Source organism: Equus asinus, chromosome 9 (assembly GCF_041296235.1).
Source record: "Equus asinus isolate D_3611 breed Donkey chromosome 9, EquAss-T2T_v2, whole genome shotgun sequence".
NCBI classification, from domain to species: domain Eukaryota; kingdom Metazoa; phylum Chordata; class Mammalia; order Perissodactyla; family Equidae; genus Equus; species Equus asinus.
The window spans coordinates 12,694,264-12,717,073 of NC_091798.1; the positions used below are offsets into that span (position 1 = coordinate 12,694,264).

The 22,810-nt window shown below is 36.8% G+C and overlaps 1 protein-coding gene across 9 annotated transcripts in view; it reads right to left on the bottom strand.

Annotated features, from left to right (window-relative positions):
* The window catches only part of RANBP17 (RAN binding protein 17), a 335,940-nt gene that overhangs the window by 302,539 nt on the left and 10,591 nt on the right, over positions 1-22,810 (bottom strand). For 7 of the 9 annotated variants that reach the window (XR_011505729.1, XR_011505728.1, XR_011505727.1 and 4 more), the window contains exon 3: positions 19,880-19,970. The exons of the other annotated variants lie outside the window; for them this stretch is intronic. Coding sequence is in view for 4 of the 7 variants with exons in the window: in XM_044777678.2 (XP_044633613.1) it covers positions 19,880-19,970 (91 nt within the window). In the remaining 3 variants the exon portion in view is untranslated. The remainder of the gene's footprint in view (positions 1-19,879; positions 19,971-22,810) is intronic. 9 annotated transcript variants of the gene reach the window in all.

The following is a 22,810-nucleotide window of genomic DNA, read 5'->3' on the forward strand; positions in this document are numbered from 1 at the left end:
AATCAGGTAAAAAATATGCCACAAAGTCTATCAGAAAACATACAAAAAGAATATAAAAGAAAGGTGAAAGAGTCAATCTCCACTTTGGTCCCAAACGCTAGGATGTTATTTGGGAAACAAGTAAAGAGATGGTAAATATCTCAGTATTTAACTAAAAACGCTCTGATGGAAACAATTCCAAGTTCTAAGACCACAAAAATTTGAGCTATAATCTATGTCTAAAGAGCTAGCTCATGAAATATTGGGAGAGAGAGAATACATGAGACAAAAAGAAACTACCACAAGAAGATCAAGGTAAGATTTATGAGGTGAAGATGTGGAGAAACTGAAAGCTTCACACACATTGCTGGTGAGAATGTAAAACGGTACAGGCCCTTGGGAACACAGTTTGGCACTTTCTTTAAAAGTTAAGCATAAACTTACCTATGACCCAGCAATTCCAGTCCTAGGTATCTACTCAAGAGAAATGAAAATGTATGTTCATACAAGACCTGAAGGTCAACATTCACAGCAGCATTATTCAAGTGGCCAAAAAGCAGAAACAACACAAATGTCCATCAAGTAGTGAATACATAACAAAATGTCATACAAAGGAATATTATTCTACAGTAAAAGCAAAATATTGATACATGCTACAACATGGATGAACCTCAAAAACATTTTGCTAAGTGAAAAAATCAATTGCACAAAACTACATATGGTATGATTTTATTTATATGAAATATTCACAAAAGGTGAATCTATAGAAACAGAAAGCATCTTAGAGGTTGTGGTATGGGAGCAGGACTGACTGTAAATGAGCATCTTTTGGGAGTGATGGAAGCTTCTAACACTGACATGTGATGATGTTCACAGAACTATAAATTGACTAAAAATCATTACTTGTACACTTAAAACAGGTGAACTTTATGGTATGTAAATTATACCTCAATAAAGCTGTTTGAAGGGAAGTAAGGAAGGAAGGAGGGAGGGGTGAAAGGAAAATCGATTGATTTATGTAAGTAATTAAATATAAGCTACACCTTCATTTCAAGAGATGAAAAGGACAGCATTCCAGGCTAGAAAAACATAAAAAAAGGCACCAAGGCAAAAATAACACAGCATGAGGGGAAGACCTTCTGGCACAACTAGTAGAAGGCTACAAGGATGATCCATCAAGCTCATGAAAGGACTTGCATATTATGCTGAGAAAATGGTATTTAACTGATGAGCAACAGTAAGCCACTGTTAATTATACTAATAAATTTAGAAAATAGTGTAGTATTTCTATGAAAATCATGTCATCTGCAAATAGTGACACTTTCACTTCTTCCTTTCCAATTTGGATCCCTTTTATTTCTTTTTCTTGCCTGATTGCTCTAGCTAAGACTTCCAATGCTATGTTAAATAAGAGTGGTGAAAGTGGGCACGCCTGTCTGGTTCCTGTTCTTAAAGAGAGAGCTTTCAGTTTTTCTCCATTGAGAATGATATTTACTGTGGGTCATATATGCTCTTTATTATGTTGAGGTATTTTCCTTCCATACACATCTTATTTAGAGTTTTTATCATGAAAGGAAGCTGTATCTTGTCAAATGCTTTCTCTGCATCTCTTGAGATGATCATGTGATTTCTATTCTACATTCTGTTAATGTGGTATATCACGCTGATGGATTTGCAGATGTTGAACCATCCCTACATCCCTGGAATAAATCCCACTTGATCATGGTGTATGATCTTTTTAACGTATCGTTGTATTCAATTTGCCAGTATTTTGTTGAGGATTTTTGCATCAATGTTCATCAGCGATATTGGCCTGTAATTTTCTTTTATTGTCTTGTCCTTGTCTGGTTTGGTATCAGGGTAACATTGACTTCATAGAATGAGTTAGGAAGCTTCCCCTCCTCTTCAATTTTTTGGAAGAGTTTGAGAAGGATAGGTATTAAGTCTTCTTTGAATTTACTAGGCAAGCTGTCTGGTCCTGGATTTTTATTTTTTGGGAAGTTTTTGATTACTGTTTCTATCTCCTTACTGGTGACTGGTCTATTCAAATTCTCTATTTCTTCCTGATTCAGCTTTGGAAGGTTGGATGATTCTAAGCATTTATCCATTTCTTCTAGATTATACAATTTGTTGGTGTACAGCTCTTCACAGTATTCTCTTATAATCTTTTGTATTTCTGAGGTGTCCATTGTAATTTCTCCTCTTTCATTTCTGATTTTATTTATTTGAGCCTTCTCTCTTTTTTTCTTGGTGAGTCTAGCTAGAGATTTGTCAATTTTATCTTCTCAAAGAACCAGCTCTTGGTTCCAATGATTTCTTCTATTGTTTCTTCAGTCTCTCCTTTATTTCTACTGATTTTTATTATTTCCTTCCTTCTGCTGACTTGGGACTTTGTTCTTCTTTTTCCAGTTAAAACCCTAAAGAATCTGCTAAAAAAACTTTTAGAAATAATAGACGAATACAAAACAGTTGCAGGATATGAAATCAACATACAAAAATCAGTTCCATTTCTATACACTAACAACAAAGTAGCAGAAAGAGAAATTAAGAGTACAATCCCATTTACAGTTGCAACAAAAAGAATAAGATACCTAGGAATAAACTTAACCAAAGAGATGCAAGATCTGTACCCTGAAAACTATAAAACATTGTTGAAAGAAATTGAAGAAGATACAAAGAAACGGAAAGATATTCTGTGTTTTTGGATTGGAAGAGTTAACATAGTTAAAAGGTCCATATTTTCTAAAGCAATCTACAGATTGAATGTAATCCCTATCAAAGTTCCAACAACATTTTTCACAGAAACAGAACAAAGAGTCCTAAAATTTATATTGAACAACAAAAGACCCCGAATAGCCAAAGGAATCATGAGAAAAAAGAACAAAGCTGCAAGTATCACACTCTCTGATTTCAAAATATACTACAAACCTATAGTAATCAAAACAGCACGGTACTGGAATAAAAACAGACATACAGGTCAATGGAACAGAATCAAGAGCCCAGAAATAAACCTACACATATATGGACAAGTAATTTCAACAAGGGAGGCAAGAACATACAAAGGAGATAGATTTTCATTTCTTCAATAAATCATGTTGGGAAAACGGGAGAGCCACATGTAAAAGAATGAAAGTAGACCATTATCTTACACCATGCACAAAAATCAACTCAAAATGGATTAAAGACTTGAAGTAAGATCTGAAACCATTAAACTTCTGGAAGAAAACATAGGCAGTACGCTCTTTGACATCGGCCTTCACAGCATTTTTTCAAATACCATGTTGGACCAGTTAAGGGAAACAACAGAAAAAATAAATAGATGGGACTACATCAAACCAAAAATCTTCTGCACAGCAAAGGAAACCATTAAGAAAATGAAAAGACAGCCTAACCATTAGGAGAAGATATTTGCAAACCATATATCTGATAAGGGGTTAATATCCAAAATATATAAAGAACTCATATATCTCAACAATAAAAAACTAACAACCCAACTAAAAAATGGGCAAAAGATCTGAAGAGAGATTTCTCCAAAGAAGATATACAGATAGCCAACAGGAACATGAAAAGATGTTCAATATCATTAACTATCAGGGAAATGCAAATCAAAACTACAGAGAGACATTGCCTCACCGCCATCAGAATGGCTACAATTAACAAGACAGGAAACAGTAAGCATTGGAGAGGAAGTGGAGAAAAGGGAACCCTTGTTACTGCTGGTGGGAGTGCAAACTGGAGCAGCCACTATGAAAAACAGTATGGAGATTTCTCAAAAAATTAAGAATCTTCCATATGATCCAGCTATTCCACTGCTGGGTATTTATCCAAAGAACTTGAAAACCCCAATGCATAAAGATACATGCACCCCTATGTTCACTGAAGCACTATTCACAATAGCCAAGACTTGGAAGCAACCTAGGTGCCCATCAAGGGACAAATGGATAAAGAAGAAGTAGTATATACACACAATGGGATACTACTCAGCCATAAGAAATGATGAAATCTGGCCATTTGTGATAACATGGATGGACCTTGAGGGTATTATGATAAGTGAAATAAGTCAGAGAGAAAGTCAAATACCATATGACCTCACTCACATATAGAACAGAAAAACAACAACAAACAAACATATAACAAGAGCGACTGGATTGGTGGTTACCAGAGGGGAAGGGGGAGGGAGAAGCATGAAAGGGGTGATTAGGCACACGTGTGTAGTGACGGATTGTAATTAGTCTTTCGGTGGTGAACATGATGTATCTACACAGAACTGGAAATATATTACAATGTGCACCTGAAATTTATATAATGTTATAAACCAATGTTACCACAATAAAAAAAAAGGAATTAATAAAAAAAAGAAAAAGAAAATAGTGTGGTGGACACAGAAAACTGGCAACAGAATTAATATTAGAAAATAATGAGACATATAGTCCAGGACCATATCATGAAGGACTGAGGATTTTTAAGTTGACGTGATAAGGCAATGTGACTGTTGAGGCAATTCTTCGCATTTTCCTATTTTAACTGACATGCTAATTGTTCTACTGACACATGTCAGACATGTCATGACAAACATTCTAATCTACTTGCAGAAACAAGAGTAGTAAGTCAAACCAAAGAAACTCATAGAGGAAATCCATCATTTGTTGTTTGAAATTGTGTTGTATGTTTCTACTTTTCTCTTTTTCCCAAATTTCCCTTAATGAGTATTCCTCTTTTTTTAAAAACAGTATCTATTTAAAAAATATAAATAAGTCAAATAGACAATCTGAATAGGTCTATATATACTAAATAAATTGAACCAATAATTAATAACCTTCCAAAACAGAAAGCATCAGGCCCAGATGGGTTCATGGGTGAAATCCACCAAACATTTAAGGAAGAAATTATAAGAATTCTCTACAATCTTTTCCAGAACACAGAAGCAGAGGGAATTCCTCCTAACTCATTCTATGAGGCCAGCATTATCCTAATTCCAAAACCAGACAAAGACATTACAAGAAGAGAAACAACAGACCAGTGTCTCCCATCAACATAGAAGCAAAAATCCTCAACAAATTATTAGCAAATCCAACCCAACAATGTATAAAAAGAACTATATACTGCAACCAAGTAGGATTTATTCCACGTATGCAAGCCTGGTTGAACATCTCAAAATCACTTAATATAATCCATCACATCAACAGGCTAAAGAAGAAAAATCACATGATCATGTCAATAGATACAGAAAAAGCACTAACAAAATCCAACAGCCATTCATGACAAAAACTCTCAGCAAACAGTAACAGAGGGGAACTTCCTCATCTTGATGATGAACATTTACAAAATACCTTACAGCTGATGAATGAAATCAAAAAAGAACTGAATAAATGGAGAAATATTCCCTGTTCATGGATAGGAAGACTCAATAATATCAAGATGTCAGTTCTTTCCAAATTGTTCTACAAATTCGATGCAATACCAATCAAAATTCCAGCAAGTTATTTTGCGGATATTGACAAACTAATTCTGAAGTTATAGAGAGAGGCAAAAGACCCACAATAGCCAACACACTAGTGCAGGAGAAGAAGAAAGTTGGAGGACTGACACTACCCAACTTCAAGACTTATAAAGTTACAGTAATCAAGACAGTGTTATACTGACAAAAGAACAGACAAATAAACAGAATAGAAGGCCCAGAAATAGACCCACATAAAGAGAGTCAACTGATCTTTGACAAAGGATAAAAAGCAATAAAATGGAGCAAAGATAATCTTTTCAACAAACTGTGCCAGAACTGGACATCCACATGCAAAAACATGAACCTAGACACAGACATTACACTCTTCACAGAAATTAACTCAAAATGGATAAGAGACCTAAATGTAAAATGCAAAACTATAAAAACTCCTAGAAGATAACATAGGAAACAAATCTATATGACCTTGTGTTTGGCGATGACTTTTTACACACAACAAAGACATGATCCATGAAACAAATAATTGATAAGCTGGAGTTTATTAAAATGAAAAACTACTGCTCTGTGAGAGACAATGTCAAAAGAATGAGAAGACAAGCCACAGACAGAAAAAATCTTTGCAAAAGACTTGTCTGATAAAGGAGTGTCATCTAAAAACATACAAAGAACTCTTAAAACTCAATAATAAGAAAACAAACAACCTGGTTTAAGAATGGGCAAAAGACCCAAAGAGACAGCTCATCAAAGAAAATACACAGATAGCAAATAAGCATATGAAAAGATGTTTAACATCATATGTCATTAGGGAAGTGCAAATTACAACAACAAAAAGAGGGCCAGCCCTGGTGGCATAGGGGTTAAGTTCAGAGTGCTCCACTTCAGCAGGCAGGCCTTGGCTCCTGGGTGTGGATCTACACCAGTCACTGGCACCCATGCTGTGGCAGCAGCTCATACACAAAATAAGGGAGACTGGAAACAGATGTTAGCTCAGGGCGAATCTTCCTCAGCAAAAAAAGTATAACTATATAAATAAATAAATAAAACAAGATACTACCACACACCTATTAGAACAGCCAAAATTCAAAACACTGAAAATAGCAAGTGTTGGCAAGGATATGAGCAATGGGAATGCTATTCACTGCTGGTAGGAATGCAAAATGGTATAGCCCATTTGGAAGACAATTTGGCAGTTTCTTACAAAACTAAACGTACTCTTATCAGACGATCCAGCAACCAATCTCTTTAGTGTTTACCCAAATAAGTTAAAAATTTACATCCACACAAAAACCTGTCTTACAGCAGTTTTATTCATAATTGCCAAAACCTGGAAGCAATCAAGTTGTTCTTCAGTTGGTGAATGGATAAACTCTGGTATATCCAGACAATGGCATATCATTCAGGGCTAAAAACAAAAGAGCTACCAAGCCATGAAAAGTTAGGAAAGAACCTTAAATGCATATCATTAAGTAAGGAAGCCAAGCTGAAAAGGCTACACTCTGTATGATTCGAACTATATGACATTCTGGAGAAGATAAAACTATGGAAACAATAAAAATATCAGTGGCTGCCAGGGGTTAGAGGGAGGGAGGGATGAATAAGTAGAACACAGAATTTTTAGGGCAGTCAAACTGTTCTGTATAATACTATAACAGGGCTATATGTCATTATACACTTATCCAAAGCCACAGAATGCACAACACTAAGAATGAACCCTAATGTAAACTATGGACTTTGAGCAATAACGATGTGTCAATAATCTAGATTCATCGATTGTCACAAATGTACCACTCTGGTGCAGGACGGTAATAATGGTGGAGGCTATACATGTGTGGGGTCACGGGGTATATAAGAACTCTTTACTTTTTGCTCAACTCTGCTATGAACCTAAAACTGCTCTTAAAAAATAAATTCTAGGAATGAGGTTCTTCATGAGCATTTCTTGAAGAGGAGGTTTTGCGGCGATGAACTCCCTTAAATTTTGTTTATCTGGGAAAGTTTTATTTCTCCATCATATTTGAAGGATATTTTCGCTGTGTAGAGTATTCTTGGCTGCAGGTTTTTGTCCTTCAGAGTTTTGACTATTTCATTCCAATCTCTTTTAGCCTATAAGGTCTCTCCTGAGAAATCTGCTGATAGCCTTATGGGGTTTCCTTTGTAAGTTATTTTCTTCTGCCTTGCTGCCCTTAGTATTTTCTCTTTGTCGTTGACTTTTGTTAGTTTCACTACTATATGCCTTGGGGTTGGTCTTCTTGTGTTAATAAAGTTTGGAGATCTATTGGCTTCTGTCACATGAAGTTCCAGCTCTCTTCCCAAGTTTGGGAAGTTCTCAGCCATTATTTCTTTGAACAGGCATTCTGCCCCCTTCTCCTTCTCTTCTCCCTCTGGTATACCTATAATCCTTATGTTGCATCTCCTAATTGAGTCGGATAATTCTCAGAGAGTTTCTTCATTTCTTTTTAGTCTTAGTTCTCTCTCCAACTCTGTCTGCAGCATTTCTATATTCCTATCCTGCAAATTGCTAATTCTGTCCTCCATATTATCAACCCTACTGTTCAGAGAGTCCAGATTTTTCTTAATCTCCTCCATTGTGTTCTTCATCTCCAGTATTTCTAGTTGGTTCTTCTTTATAGTGTCAAGCTCTTTTGTGACAGAGCTCCTGAACTCATTGAGTTGTCTACCTGAATTCTCTTTTAACTTGTTGAGTTTTTTAATAATGGCAGTTTTGAAATCATCATTTAGGTTATAGATTTCATTGTCTTTGGGATTGTTTTCTGGGTGCTTATCATTTTCCTTCTGTTCTGGAGATTTAATATATTTTTTCATACTGCTTGATGGTGTGGATTTGTGCCTCCGCATAGAGATAGAGTTTAGTCACTGCTTCCATTTGCTGTGACTTGTGTGTGTGTGTGTGTGGGGGGGGGGGAACAGCTGATTAGACTGCACCAAGCAGGAACCCTGTCAGCTGTTGCTGACTGGACCTGGACCCCTCCTCATAGTCACAGTGGTCCTGTGGGGTCCCTTGTCGGTTGTGGAAAGGGGTTACAAAATCCAGTACAAAGGAGATAAGCAGAAGGACAAGAACACAAAGTAACAGCTCTCCATCAGGACAAAATGCAAAAGAACCAGAAAACAAGTGATAAAATGGCAACAGTAGACCCCACGTTTCAATAATCACTCTAAACGTGAATGGATTGAACTCTCCAATCAAAAGGCACACAGTGGCAGGATGGATCAAAGAACAAGATCCAACACAATCCTGCCTCCAGGAAACACACCTCAGCCCCAAAGACAAACACAGACTCAAAGTGAAGGGATGGAAGACAATACTCCAAGCTAATAATGAACAAAAGAAAGCAGGTGTTGCCATGCTTATATCAGACAAAGTAGACTTCAAAGCAAAACAGATAAAGAAAGACAAAGAGGGGCAGTATATAATGATAAAAGGGACGCTCCACCAAGATGGCATAACACTTATAAATATATACGCACCTAACACAGGAGCACCAAAATTCGTAAAGAAACTATTAACAAAACCAAAAGGAGACATCAACAGCAATACAATAATAGTAGGGGACCTCAACACCCCATTAACACCAATGGACAGATCATCCTGACAGAAAATCAACAAGGTAATTATAGAATTAAATGAAAAATTAGATCAGATGGACCTAATAGATATATATAGGACACTTCATCCAAAAACAGCAGGTTACACATTCTTCTCAAGCGCGCATGGAACATTCTCGAGGATAGACCATATCTTGGGAAAGAAAGCAAGCATCAGTAAGTTCAAGAGGGTTGAAATAATATCAAGCATCTTTTCTGATCATAATGCTAGGAAACTAGAAATCAACTACAACAATAAAGCTGGGAAAGGGCCAAAAATGTGGAGACTAAACAACATGCTACTGAACAAACAATGAATTATTGAAGAAATTAAAGAAGAAATCAAATATTATCTGGAGACAAATGAAAATGAAAACACACCGTACCAAATTATTTGGGACGCAACAAAGGCAGTCCTAAGAGGGAAATTCATTGCAATACAGGCTCACCTCAATAAGCAAGAAAAATCTTACATAAACAACCTCAAACGACACCTAACGGAATTAGAAAAAGAGGCACAAACAAAGCCGAAAGTCAGTAGAAGGAGGGATATAATAAAAATTAGAGCAGAAATAAATGATATTGAAACAAAAAAGACAGTAGAAAGGATCAATGAGACAAAGAGTTGGTTCTTCAAAAAAATTAACAAAATCGACAAACCCTTAGCCAGATTCACTAAAAAAAAAGAGAGAAGACTCAAATAAATAAAATTAGAAACGAGAGAGGAGAAATCACAACAGATACCAAAGAAGTACAAAGGATTATAAGAGAATACTATGAAAAACTGTATGCCAACAAACTGAACAACCTAGAAGAAATGGATAAATTCCTAGACTCATACAACCTACCAAAACTGAACCAGGAAGAAATAGAGAATCTGAATAGACCAATCACAAGTAAAGAAGTAGAAACAGTAACAAAAAAACCTCCCCAAAAATAAGAGTCCAGGGCCAGATGGCTTCTCTGGAGAATTCTACCAAACATTCAAAGAAGATTTAATACCTATCCTTCTCAAACTATTCCAGAAAATAGAGGAAGATAGAGCACTCCCTAATACATTCTACGAAGCCAACTTCACCCTGATCCCCACACCTGACAAGGACAACACAAAGAAGGAAAACTACAGGCCAATATCACTGATGAACATAGATGCAAAAATCCTCAACAACATTTTGGCAGACCAAATACAGCAATACATCAAAAAGATTATACACCATGATCAAGTGGGATTTATACCAGGGACACAGGGATGGTTCAACATCTGTAAGTCAATCAACGTGACTCACTACATTAACAAAACGAGAAACAAAAACCACATGATCATCTGAATAGATGCAGAGAAAGCATTCGACAAGATCCAACATCCATTTATGATAAAAACCCTCAATAAAATAGGTATACAAGGAAAGTACCTCAACATAATAAAGGCCATATATGACAAACCCACAGCCAACATGATACTCAACAGACAAAAACTGAAACCCATCCCTCTCAGAACAGGAACAAGACAAGGGTGCCCACTTTCACCACTCTTATTCAACACAGTACTGGAGGTTTTGGCCCAAGCAATTCGGCAAGAGAAAGGAATAAAAGGAATCCAAATAGGCAACGAAGAAGTAAAACTCTCGCTGTTTGCAGACGACATGATCTTATATATAGAAAACCCCAAAGAATCCATAGAAAAACTATTAGAAACAATCAACAACTACAGCAAACTTGCAGGGTATAAAATCAACATACATAAATCAGTAGAATTTCGCTACACGAACAATGAACTAACAGAAAAAGATCTCAAGAACTCAATCCCATGCACGATTGCAACAAAACGAATAAAATACCTTGGGATAAATTTAACCAAGGAAGTGAAAGATCTATACAACGAAAACTACAAGACCTTCTTGAAAGAAATCGACGACGACATAAAGAGATGGAAAGACATTCCATGCACATGGATTGGAAGAATAAACATAGTTAAAATGTCCATACTACCTAAAGCAATCTACAGATTCAACGCTATCCCAATCAGAATCCAAATGACATTCTTTACAGAATTAGAACAAAGAATCCTAAAATTCATATGGGGCAACAAAAGTCCCCGAAGTGCTAAAGCAATCCTGGGAAAGAAGAACAAAGACAGAGGCATCACAATCCCTGACTTCAAAACATACTACAAAGCTACAGTAATCAAAACAGCATGGTACTGGTACAAAAACAGATGCACAGATCAATGGAACAGAATTGAAAGCCCAGAAATAAAACCACACATCTATGGACAGCTAATCTTTGACAAAGGAGCTGAGGGCCTACAATGGAGGAAAGAAAGTCTCTTCAACAAATGGTGCTGGGAAAATTGGACAGCCACATGTAAAAGAATGAAAATCAACCATTCTTTTTCACCATTTACTAAAATAAACTCAAAATGGACCAAAGACCTAAAGATTAGGCCTGAAACAATAAGTCTTCTAGAAGAGAATATAGGCAGTACACTCTTTGACATCAGCTTCAAAAGAATCTTTTCGGACAGCATAACGCCTCACATGAGGGAAACAATAGAAAGAATAAACAAAGGGGACTTCATCAGACTAAAGCGCTTCTTCAAGGCAAGGGAAAACAGGATTGAAACAAAAAAACAGCCCACTAATTGGGAAAAAATACTCACAAGTTATTTATCTGACAAAGGGTTAATCTCCATAATAAACAAAGAACTCACACAACTCATCAATAAAAAATAGAACCACCCAATTACAAAATGGGCAGGGGACATGAACAGACATTTCTCCAAAGAAGATATACGGATGGCCAATAGACACATGAAAAGATGCTCATCATCACTAATCATCAGGGAAATGCAAATCAAAACTACACTAAGATATCACCTTACACCTGTTAGAATGGCAAAAATATCCAAAACCAACAGTGACAAATGTTGGAGAGGCTGTGGAGAAAAGGGAACCCTCATACACTGTTGGTGGGAATGCAAACTGGTGCAGCCACTATGGAAAACAGTATGGAGATTCCTCAAAAAGTTAAGAATGGAAATACCTTATGACCCAGCCATCCCCCTACTGGGTATCTATCCTAAGAACCTGAAATCAGCAATTCCAAAAGTTTCATGTACCCCTATGTTCATCACAGCATTATTCACAATAGCCAAGTCATGGAACCAACCTAAGTGCCCAGCAACTGATGATTGGATAAAGAAGATGTGGTGTGTATATATATATATATATATATATATATATATACACAATGGAATACTACTCAGCCATAAAAAAGGACAAAGCCGTCCCATTCACAACAACATGGATAGACCTTGAGGGTATTATGTTGAGTGAAATAAGCGAGACAAAGACGAACTCTGTATGACTCCACTCATAGGTGGTAGTTAACATATGGAGAAAGAGAACTGATCAGTGGTTGCCAGGGGAAAGGGGGGTGGGGGGAGGGCACTAGGGGTCAAGTGGTGTACCTACCACATGACTAATAATGATGTACAACTGTAATTTCACAAGGATGTTAACTTTCATAACCTTAATAAAAGAAAAAAAGTAAAATAAAACCAATAAAAAATAAATAAATTCTATTTGAAATGTGTGTATGTAGAAAAGTAAGTCAAATAAACAAAATCACAATGTTTTATGACTTAAGTTTATAACGTTTGAACACTTATTTTTAAAACTATAAATTTCTCTTTTGCTTTCTTAAGCACACAAGTCCATGAGTACATGGATAAATTCTCCAGTACGTTTTCTGCAGTGTCTATAACTCTGGGTGCTTACAGAAATATCAGTCAAATGACACATCATTCTGTGACTTGACCATTCAAAAATTGAGCTAAAGATCCATCATACATAATACATTTTAATTTTTCGGATATACAAATATGAATCATGTGAACCTTGAGGCTAGAGAGCAGAAATGAGTCAACAGTCTATTTCTATTGTGAACAAAGATTTAAAAAATCTCATACTTCAATTATTAGACCTTTGTCCACATGAAAAGGACACACACAAAATCTTAAAATATGTTACTTCTGAAAAATATACCCCTACTTTATAGAATCAGTTTTCCAACTACAGTAAGTTCCAAGCACTGTTCATACATATACATATTATCTTCCTAAGAAGTAGGAATCTGCTTCTGACTTTACATGCAAGCCAAATCATTTTCATATAGCATCCTGAGAAATACTGAAGAGTTGACTTCTTTCCTATCATTCAGTTGCATATGAAGTTAAGACAATGGCTAAGAGCATGGACTCCACACACATTGTGTAGGCTTGAATCACAGCTCTATTTCTTACTAGCTAAGTGAACTTGGATAGACTACAGAGCCTACCAAATCTAATTTCCTCATTTATAAAATGAAGATAACAATAGTGCCCACCTCATAAATAGGGTGGATAAAATGAGACAGTGTAAATCTTAGTAAATAGCACACACAATAAAATGTTAGTTATTATTTCCTACTGAACTAAACAAAAACTTTTTGGATTACACGTTGTTGAATAACACATGAATGTTCATCACTAGATGGATACAGGAGACTTGACTGCTTATCTTTAAAAAATGATAGAATCGAGAGTAGCAACGTCAGCATCATGGCAGAGTGAGCTTGCCAGGGACTCTCTCCCTTCCAACATACAACAAAAAGGAGCAACCATATTCCAACAAAAAATATCCTAATAGCACAGAAATCCTCAGAGATCCACAGCAGCCAAATGACAGAGGGCGGAGAGGGTGAAGCGCCCCTCAGAGGAGCTGGAACAGGGTAACAGAGAACTTTGCTCCCTCCCATAAAGACTGGGATTGCTGCCACAGGAGGCTCCGAGAAGGAAGGAGTCGGGGAGGGCTAGCACATCTGCAGGATCACCCAGAACTCCCACAGGCCCCCTGCAGCCCAGAGGGAAGCCCTCTAATGGGGGAAAGCTTTTGCAGGGGGTGAACTCATCAAATCAAGACCCTAGCAGACCAGATAGCTAGAGCTGCTCAGGACTGCGTACAAGAGAAAGTACCCCCCCCCCACCCAACCCGCACTGTGCCACACCACCATGGCTGACGGTGGATGGCTCAGAATAGGAGGCTCTCGACCCCCACCTAGTTGCAACAGGCTGTAACTGCAACCAAATAATAGCACTATGGGGAAAAAACATTGATCTAGCATCAGACAATTCATAAAAGGTCCAGACCAGAAGGAAAACAATAAAAAAACAGAATTATGTCCTGAGGACTTGGAAATAAGTAAACTGAATGACAATGAATTCAGAATAGCTATCGTCAGAAAACTCAATGAGGTAAAGGAAAATATAGAGAAACAAGTCAACGAGTTTTGGAGTTAATTCACAAAATAGATTGAAACAATAAAGAAGAATCAATGAGAAATATTAGAGATGAAAAAGACAATGGATCAGATAAAACAAAATACAAATTCCCTGAATGCCAGTGTGGACACCATAGAGGAGCAAATTAGCATAATCGAACATAGACAGGTTGAATGGCTCGAGACAGGAGGAGAGAGAACTGAGACTAAAAAGAAATGAAGAAAATCTCCGAGACATAGCCAACTCAATGAGGAAATGCAACATAAGAATTGTCAGTACCCCAAAGGCAAAGAAAAGGAGAATGGAGCAGAAAGCGTGCTCAAAGAAATAATAGCAGAGAACTTCCCAAATCTAGGGAATGAGAGAGAAATGTGTGGAGGAAACTTTCAGATCTCCTAGATATGTCAATGTAAAAAGACCTACTGCAAGGCATACAGCAGTAAAACTGGCAAAAATGAATGACAAAGAAAGAACACTCAGGGCAGCAAGGAAGAAGAAAATAACCAACAAAGGAACCCCTATCAGAATTTCAGCAGATTTCTCTGCAGAAACGTTAAAAGCTAGGAGAGAATGGAATGACATATTCAGACTTTAAAAGATAAAAGTTTCAGCCAAGAATACTCTATCCAGCAAATATATTCTTCAGATATGAGGGAGAAATTAAATCTTTCCCAGACAAACAAAAGCTAAGGGACTTCGCAGCCATGAGATCTCCCCTACAAGAAATCCTCAAGAAGGTCCTCATATCTGAAAAAAGAAAAAAAGGGAGAAAGGGGTCACAAAATACAGAGTAAGGACACAGACAGACAGAATCAGAATAGGATAGCAAATATTCAACTATAGCACTAGGCTAAAGGGAAGGAAAACACCAAAAACAAAGACCACCTTGTCACTTTAAACACAAACTCACAACACAAGTTGGAATAAGAGATGAAAATAATAACTTAGGAGGGGAGGAGGAAAGGGACCGAATCACTTTAGGCTAAGGAAGTAAGAGACCACCAGAAAATGGACTAAGTTATGCACGAGATTCTGAATACAAACTTCAGGGTAGCCACTAAACTAAAAAACAGAACAGAGGGCTGGCCCCGTGGCCGAGTGGTTAAGTTCATGTGCTCCGCTGCAGGTGGCCCAGTGTTTTGTTGGTTCAAATCCTGGGCATGAACATGGCACTGCTCATCAAAACACGCTGAGGCAGCGTCCCACATGCCACAACTACAACAAAGAATATACAACCATGTACTGGGGGGCTTTGGGGAGAAAAAGGAAAAAAATTAAAAATAAAAATCTTTTAAAAAAAAGTCATTCTGGCTTTACTTTAAAAACAGAACAGAGACACAAAAAGTAAATAAGGAGAAAGCTAAGAAACCCAGCATAAGAAAGCACATAATGCAATGGGTAGGACAAAACACACAGGACGAGAAACAAAGGAAATGCAGGAAAACTGGAAAACAAGTAACAGAATGACAGCATTAAGCCCTCATGCATCAATAATCACCCTCAATGTAAATGGAATGAACTCCCCAATAAAGACACAGAGTGGCAAGATGGATTAAAGAACAAGATCCAACAATTTGTTGCCTCCAGTAAACACACCTTGGCTCCAATGGCAAATACAGGCTCAGAGTGAAGGGCTGGAAGGTGATACTCAAAGCTAATGGCAAACAAAGGAAAGCAGGCGTCACAATACTTATATCAGACAAAGTTGATTTCAAGATGAGGCAGGTAAAGAGTGACACAGAGGGTCAATATATAATGATCAAGGGAACACTACATCAAGAAGAAAGAACGCTTATAAATATCTGTGCACCCAACACAGGAGTAGCAAAGTTCATAAAGCAACTATTAACAAACCTACAAGAAGATATCAAAAATAACACAATAATAGTAGGGGACATGAACACCCCACTCACATCATTGGACAGATCATCCAGACATAAAATCAACAAGGAAACAGTGGAATTAAACAAAAAGCTAAAACACTTGGACTTAACAGACATATATAGAACACTCCATCAAAAAACAGCAGAATACACATTCTTCTCAAGTGCACAGGGAACATTCTCAAGGATAGACCATATGTTGGGAAACAAGGCAAGCCTCTATAAATTTTAAAAATTGAAATAATAACAAGCATCTTCTCTGATCATAATGCTATAAAGCTAGAAATTAATTACAAGAAAAAAGCTAAGAAAGGGACAAAGATGTGGAGACTAAACAATATGCTATTGAACAAGCAATGGATCATTGAAGAAATTAAAGAAGAAATCAAAAAATATCTAGAGACAAATGAAAATGATAACATGCCATACCAACTCATATGGGATACAGCAAAAGCTGTATTAAGAGGGAAATTCATCACAACACAGGCACATCTTAACAAACAAGAAAAATCCCAAATAAGCAATCTCAAATTACACCTAACTGAATTAGAGAAAGAAGAACAAACAAAGCCCAAAGTCAGCAGAAGGAGAGAAATAATAAAAATCAGAGCAGAAATAAATGCTATTGAAACAAAAAAGACAGTAGAAAGGATCAATGAAACCAAGAGCTGGTTCTTGGAGAAGATAAATAAAATTGACAAATCCCTAGCCACACTTACAAAGAAAAAAAGAGAGAAAGCTCATATAAACAAAATCAGAAATCAAAGAGGAGAAATAACCACATACTTCACAGAAATACAATAGATTATAAGAGAATACTACGAAAAACTATGTGCCAACAAAATGGATAACCTGGATAAATTCTTAGACTCTTACAATCTCCCAAAGCTAACTCAACAAGAAACAGACAGTCTGAACAGACCAATAACAAGGAAAGAGGTTGAAACAGCAATCAAAAGCATCCCAAAGAATAAAACCCCAAGACCAGATGGCTTTCCTGGGGAATTCTACCAAACTTTCAGAGATTTAATACCTACACTTTTCAAGGTGTTCCAAAAAATTAGGGAGGATGGAACACTTCCTAACACATTCTGCAAGACCAACATCATGCTGATACCAAAGCCTGACAAGGAAGGACACCATGAAAAAAGAGAACTACAGGCCAATATCACTGATGAACATAGGTACAGAAATCCTCAACAAAATTTTGGCAACCCGAATTCAGCAAGACATCAAAAGGATCATACATCACAATCAAGTGGAATTCATACCAGGAACACAAGGACGGGTCAACATCCACAAATCAATCAATGTGATACACCACATCAACAAATTGAGGAATAAAAACCACATGATCATCTCAATTGATGCAGAGAAAGCATGTGACAAGATCCAACAGCCATTTATGATAAAAACTCTGAACAAAATGGGCATAGAAGGGAATTACCTCAACATAATAAAGGCCAACATCATACTCAATGGGCAAAACTGAGCACCATCCCCCTGAAAACAGGAACGAGACAAGGACGCCCTCTATCACCACTCTTATTCAACATACTACTGGAGGTTTTTCCCAGAGCAATTAGGCAAGAGAAAGGAATAAAAGGAATCCAAATAGGGAGGGAAGAAGTGAAACTCTCACTGTTTGCAGACGACATGATCTTATATATAGAAAACCCCAAAGAATCCATTGGAAAACTGTTAGAAATAATCAACACCTACAGCAAAGGTACAGGGTATAAAATCAACTTGCATAAATCAGTAGCATTTCTATACTCCAATAATGAACTAATAGAAAAAGAACTCAAGAATACAATACTGTTCACAATCACAACAAAAAGGATAAAATACCTCGGGGTGAATTTAACTAAGGAAGTGAAAGGCATATACAACGAAAACTACAAGGCTTTCCTGAAAGAAAGGGATGACGACATAAAGAGATGGAAAGACATTCCATGCACATGGATTGGAAGAATAAACAGTTAAAATGTCCATACTACCTAAAGCAATCTACAGATTCAACGCAATCCCAATCAGAATCCCAATGACATTCTTTACAGAAACAGAAGAATCCTAAAATTCATATGGGACAACAAAAGATCCCGAATTGCTAAAGCAATCCTGAGAAAAAAGAACACAGCTGGAGGCATCACAATCCCTGACTTCAAAACATACTACAAAGCTACAGTAATCAAAACAGCATGGTACTGGTACAAAAACAGGTGCACAGATCAATGGAACAGAATTGAAAGCCCAGAATTAAAACCACACATCTATGGACAGCTAATCTTCAACAAAGGAGCTGAGGGCATACAATGGAGAAAAGAAAGTCTTTTCAACAAACGGTGCTGGGAAAACTGGAAAGCCACATGTAAAAGAATGAAAACTGACCATACTTTTTTACCATTCACAAAAACAAACTCAAAATGGATCAAAGACCTAAAACCATAGGCTTCTGGAAGAAAACATAGCCAGTACACTCTTTGACATCAGTATCAAAAGGATCTTTCTGGACACCATGCCTTCTCAGAGAAGGGAAACAATAGAAAGAATAAACAAATCGGACTTCATCAGACTAAAGAGCTTCCTCGAGGGAAGGGAAAACAGGATTGAAACAAAAAAAAACAACCCACTAATTGGGAAAAAATATTTGCAAGTCATATATCTGACAAAGGGTTAATCTCCATAATATATAAAGAACTCATACAACTCAACAACAAAAAGTCAAACAACCCGATCAAAAAATGGGCAGGAGACACAAACAGACATTTCTCCAAAGAAGCCATAGAGATGGCCAATAGGCACATGACAAGATGTTCATCATCACTGATCATCAGGGAAATGCAAATCAAAACTACACTAAGATATCACCTTACACCCATTAGAATGGCAAAAATAGCCAAAACAAAAAGTAACAAATGTTGGAGAGGCTAAGGAGAAAAAGGAATCCTCATACACTGCTGGTGGGGATGCAAACTGGTGCAGCCACTATGGAAAACAGTATGGAGATTTCTCAAAAAATTAAAAATAGAAATAGCATATGACCCAGCTATCCCACTACTGGGTATCTATCGAAAGAACTTGAAGTCAGCAATTCCAAAAGTCCCATGCACCCCTATGTTCACTGCACCATTATTTACAATAGCCAAGACATGGAAGCAACCTAAGTGCCCATCAACTGATGACTGGATAAAGATATGGTATATATATATATATATATATATATATATATACAATGGAATACTACTCAGCCATAAAAAAGAATAAAATTGTCCCATTCACAACAACATGGATGGACCTTGAGGGAATTATGTTAAGTGAAATAAGCCAGATAGAGAAGGACAGTCTCTGTATGACTCCATCATATGAGGAATTTAAACATGCAGACAAAGAGAACAGGCTAGTGGCTACCAGGGGAAATGGGGGGTAGGCATAAAGGGTGAAGGGGTGCACCTACAACACGACTGACAATATGTACAACAGAAATTTCACAAGATTGTAAACTATCATAAACTCAATTAAAAAAATGATAGAATCAAATAACTTGCATGCCTGTTAAAAGTTTAACATATTTAAAAGGAAAAAATTATTTTCTAAAGTACAATTTGATAAAAAGCATAATAAACCACTTACTGATATCTATCCTCTGTTCAACTGGCAAAGGACTGACTCGGCTAACAAGTTTTGAAAGACATGTTGCTGCAAGGAGCTGAGCATAGGATGTCTGTAGAGAATAATAAATTTTATTTATTATTATCACAAATGAAATCAGAATAACCAAAACACTACAACAGGTACTTTTCCTAAGCAATGATGGGAATTTTTCTGGTTTTCCAAACTGGCAGATGTACAATGGATAAAATACACACACACATGCATACAATCCTTTGTAAGGATTCTGTAGTGAGGACGGTGTAGGCAGCCTCTTCAAACAAAAGCAAACAATTAAGAGAAAAAAATAATTATGAGCAAGTTCAAATAAAATACTCTTACCATGTCTACACAGTCCTGCATGTCCTGGCCTCTGATTATCTCTTCAAATTATCTAGTTCCACTCTTCATTATCCTCTGACCACAATACCCTTCTTTCACTTCCTTTCAATGCCCTTCCCATTCTGACCTCCCAACTCCTTCAGATCCATACCCGACTGTATTCTCTCTGGCCACCAAATGTCTTAACAATGAACTCAATCCTTCAAAATTTGATTCAGTTATTCACTATACCCTCAGCAATTTCTCGTAAAGATAGTCCTTCTTTCTTTTTTCTCTAGACCAGATGTTAGCAAACTAATGCCCATGGACCAAATCCTGCCTGTTTTTGCAAAGCCCATGAACTATGAATGGCTTTTACTATTTTAAACAATTGGGAAAAAACCAAAGTAATATCGTGTGACATGTAAAATATATGAAATCCAAATTTCAGTGTCCATAAGTAAAGTTTATTAGAACACAGTCACACTCACTCATTTACATATTGCCTGTGGCTGCTTTCATGCTATCGCAGCAGACAGTTAACATAAACGGTATGTGGTGCTCATTGCCTTCTACTGCTGCTCAATGCACTATAAATTGCAGTGATGCAGTTATAACTCCACAGCACCTAGAGTACCAGGGATGTCGCCATGACATGACATGTACCTTTTACTATTACCAGTGCATATCCATTATGTCAAAACATGAGAAGATAAAAGCGGATTTCAAATGGCTAACTTTTAAGGCACAGTGGAGCGTGGATTATTTTGTTACTGAATTAAATAGCAAAGCAATGTACCTTCTAGGCTTGACACTATAGCCATCCTAAAAGAATACAATATGTGTTAACAATCAGACAAAGCACTCATGACAATATTCCAAATTCACAGGAAATCAACAGTCAGAAAAAGGAGAAAATTTAAAACAGTATCTCATCACAGCAGAATTTCTACACAAAAATTAAAAATACAATGAAGCTGAAACCAAAGTTAAGTTTCAAAGTGGCCCATTTGTCAGCCAAGCAAGGAAAGCCATTTACCAATGAAGAGTTCATTAAATCACAATTATTTTATTGCAGTAGCCAAAGTTATACATGCAGAGAAAACAAACTTCAGACTACTAGCCTTGCGGCAAGAACAATGCTCAAACAATTGAAGACAGCGGAACAACATCAAAGTGCACTTCAAACAAGGCAAATGATTTGCAGGTTCTCCTTAGTTCTTGATGAGTTGACAGATGTTACTAATATTGCTCATACTTCATTGATACTTACTGTTTATTCCAGAAGTCAATGTTAAGTTTGAAGTGACTAAAGAATTAACCTCTATGAAGAGTCTGTGTGGACTAAACTATGTGTTACTTTAATGGATGTACATAAAGCAAGAATATTTTCAAAGAAGTTAAGAAACACTAATTCTGTACAACTGAAGTAGTATCTGCTAAGATGTGTCACAAGTGGTGGTAAAAATATACAGAGAAGAAAAGGGCTTGGTTGGACAAATTTACAAAGCTTGTGAAAACAGAGTCTAAAGCCTATGTTGATTCATTTTATTATTCATCAGTAGACACCCTGTAGTAAATATTTGAATCTATCATGTGTTAATGAATCAGTGGTATTAACAGTAGACTTCAATTCACTTTCATGAACTTATCTTCAGTTCTGTGAATTTCCATCAGAAATAGAAGCTGAAAATCCTGACTTGCCTCACCACATAGCAGTTCAATAGCTTAGCAGTGGTAAAGTTTTATTGCAATTTTTTTTAGCTCAGGGCTGAGACTGAAATTTTTCTGAATGAGAACCATTCTAAACCCCTACTGTTGAACACTAAGTGGCTTTGGAAATTAGCTCTTGCTGCAAACTTTATAATGTCTCTTAATGAAGTCAACCTAAGATTACAAAATTGCCTAAAAGGCAAACAGTGCTTGGTACTTATATACAAAACTTATAATGAAGTAAAGTCATTTCAATAACAACTAACATTGTTTAAATCACAAGTAATAGCAAGCTGCTTTATACACTGTCACAAGTTAAAACAAGTAGCAAGATTTCTATTCCTGAGCATATTTTCTGAGCTCAAACTGCAGTTCCAGCAGCATTTTTCAGACCTTGATGCAAGTGCAACGGAAATTTCCACATTTCAAAATCCATTTAAGTGAGCAATTGAGGTGCTTCCATCTAACTTTCAATTGGAAGTGATTAATCTGCAATGTAATGACACTCTAAAAGGCAAATATCAAGAGAAGTTTTAAAAGAATTCTATAGGGGGCCGGCTCCATGGCCGAGTGGTTATGTTTGCACGCTCCACTTGGGCAGCCCAGGGTTTCGCTGGTTCGGATCCTGGGCGCAGACAGGGCACCACTCATCAGGCCATGCTGAGGCAGCAGCCCACATGCCACAACTAGAAGGACCCACAACTGAAAAAATATTCAACTATGTACTGGGAGGGCTTGGGGAGAAAAAGCAAAAAAAAAGATTGGCAACAGTTGTTAGCTCAGGGACCAACCTTTAAGGAAAAAAAAGAATTCTATAAATGCCTTCTAAGTGATAAATAGGTTTAATTAAAATTACATGCTCATGGATTGATATCAATA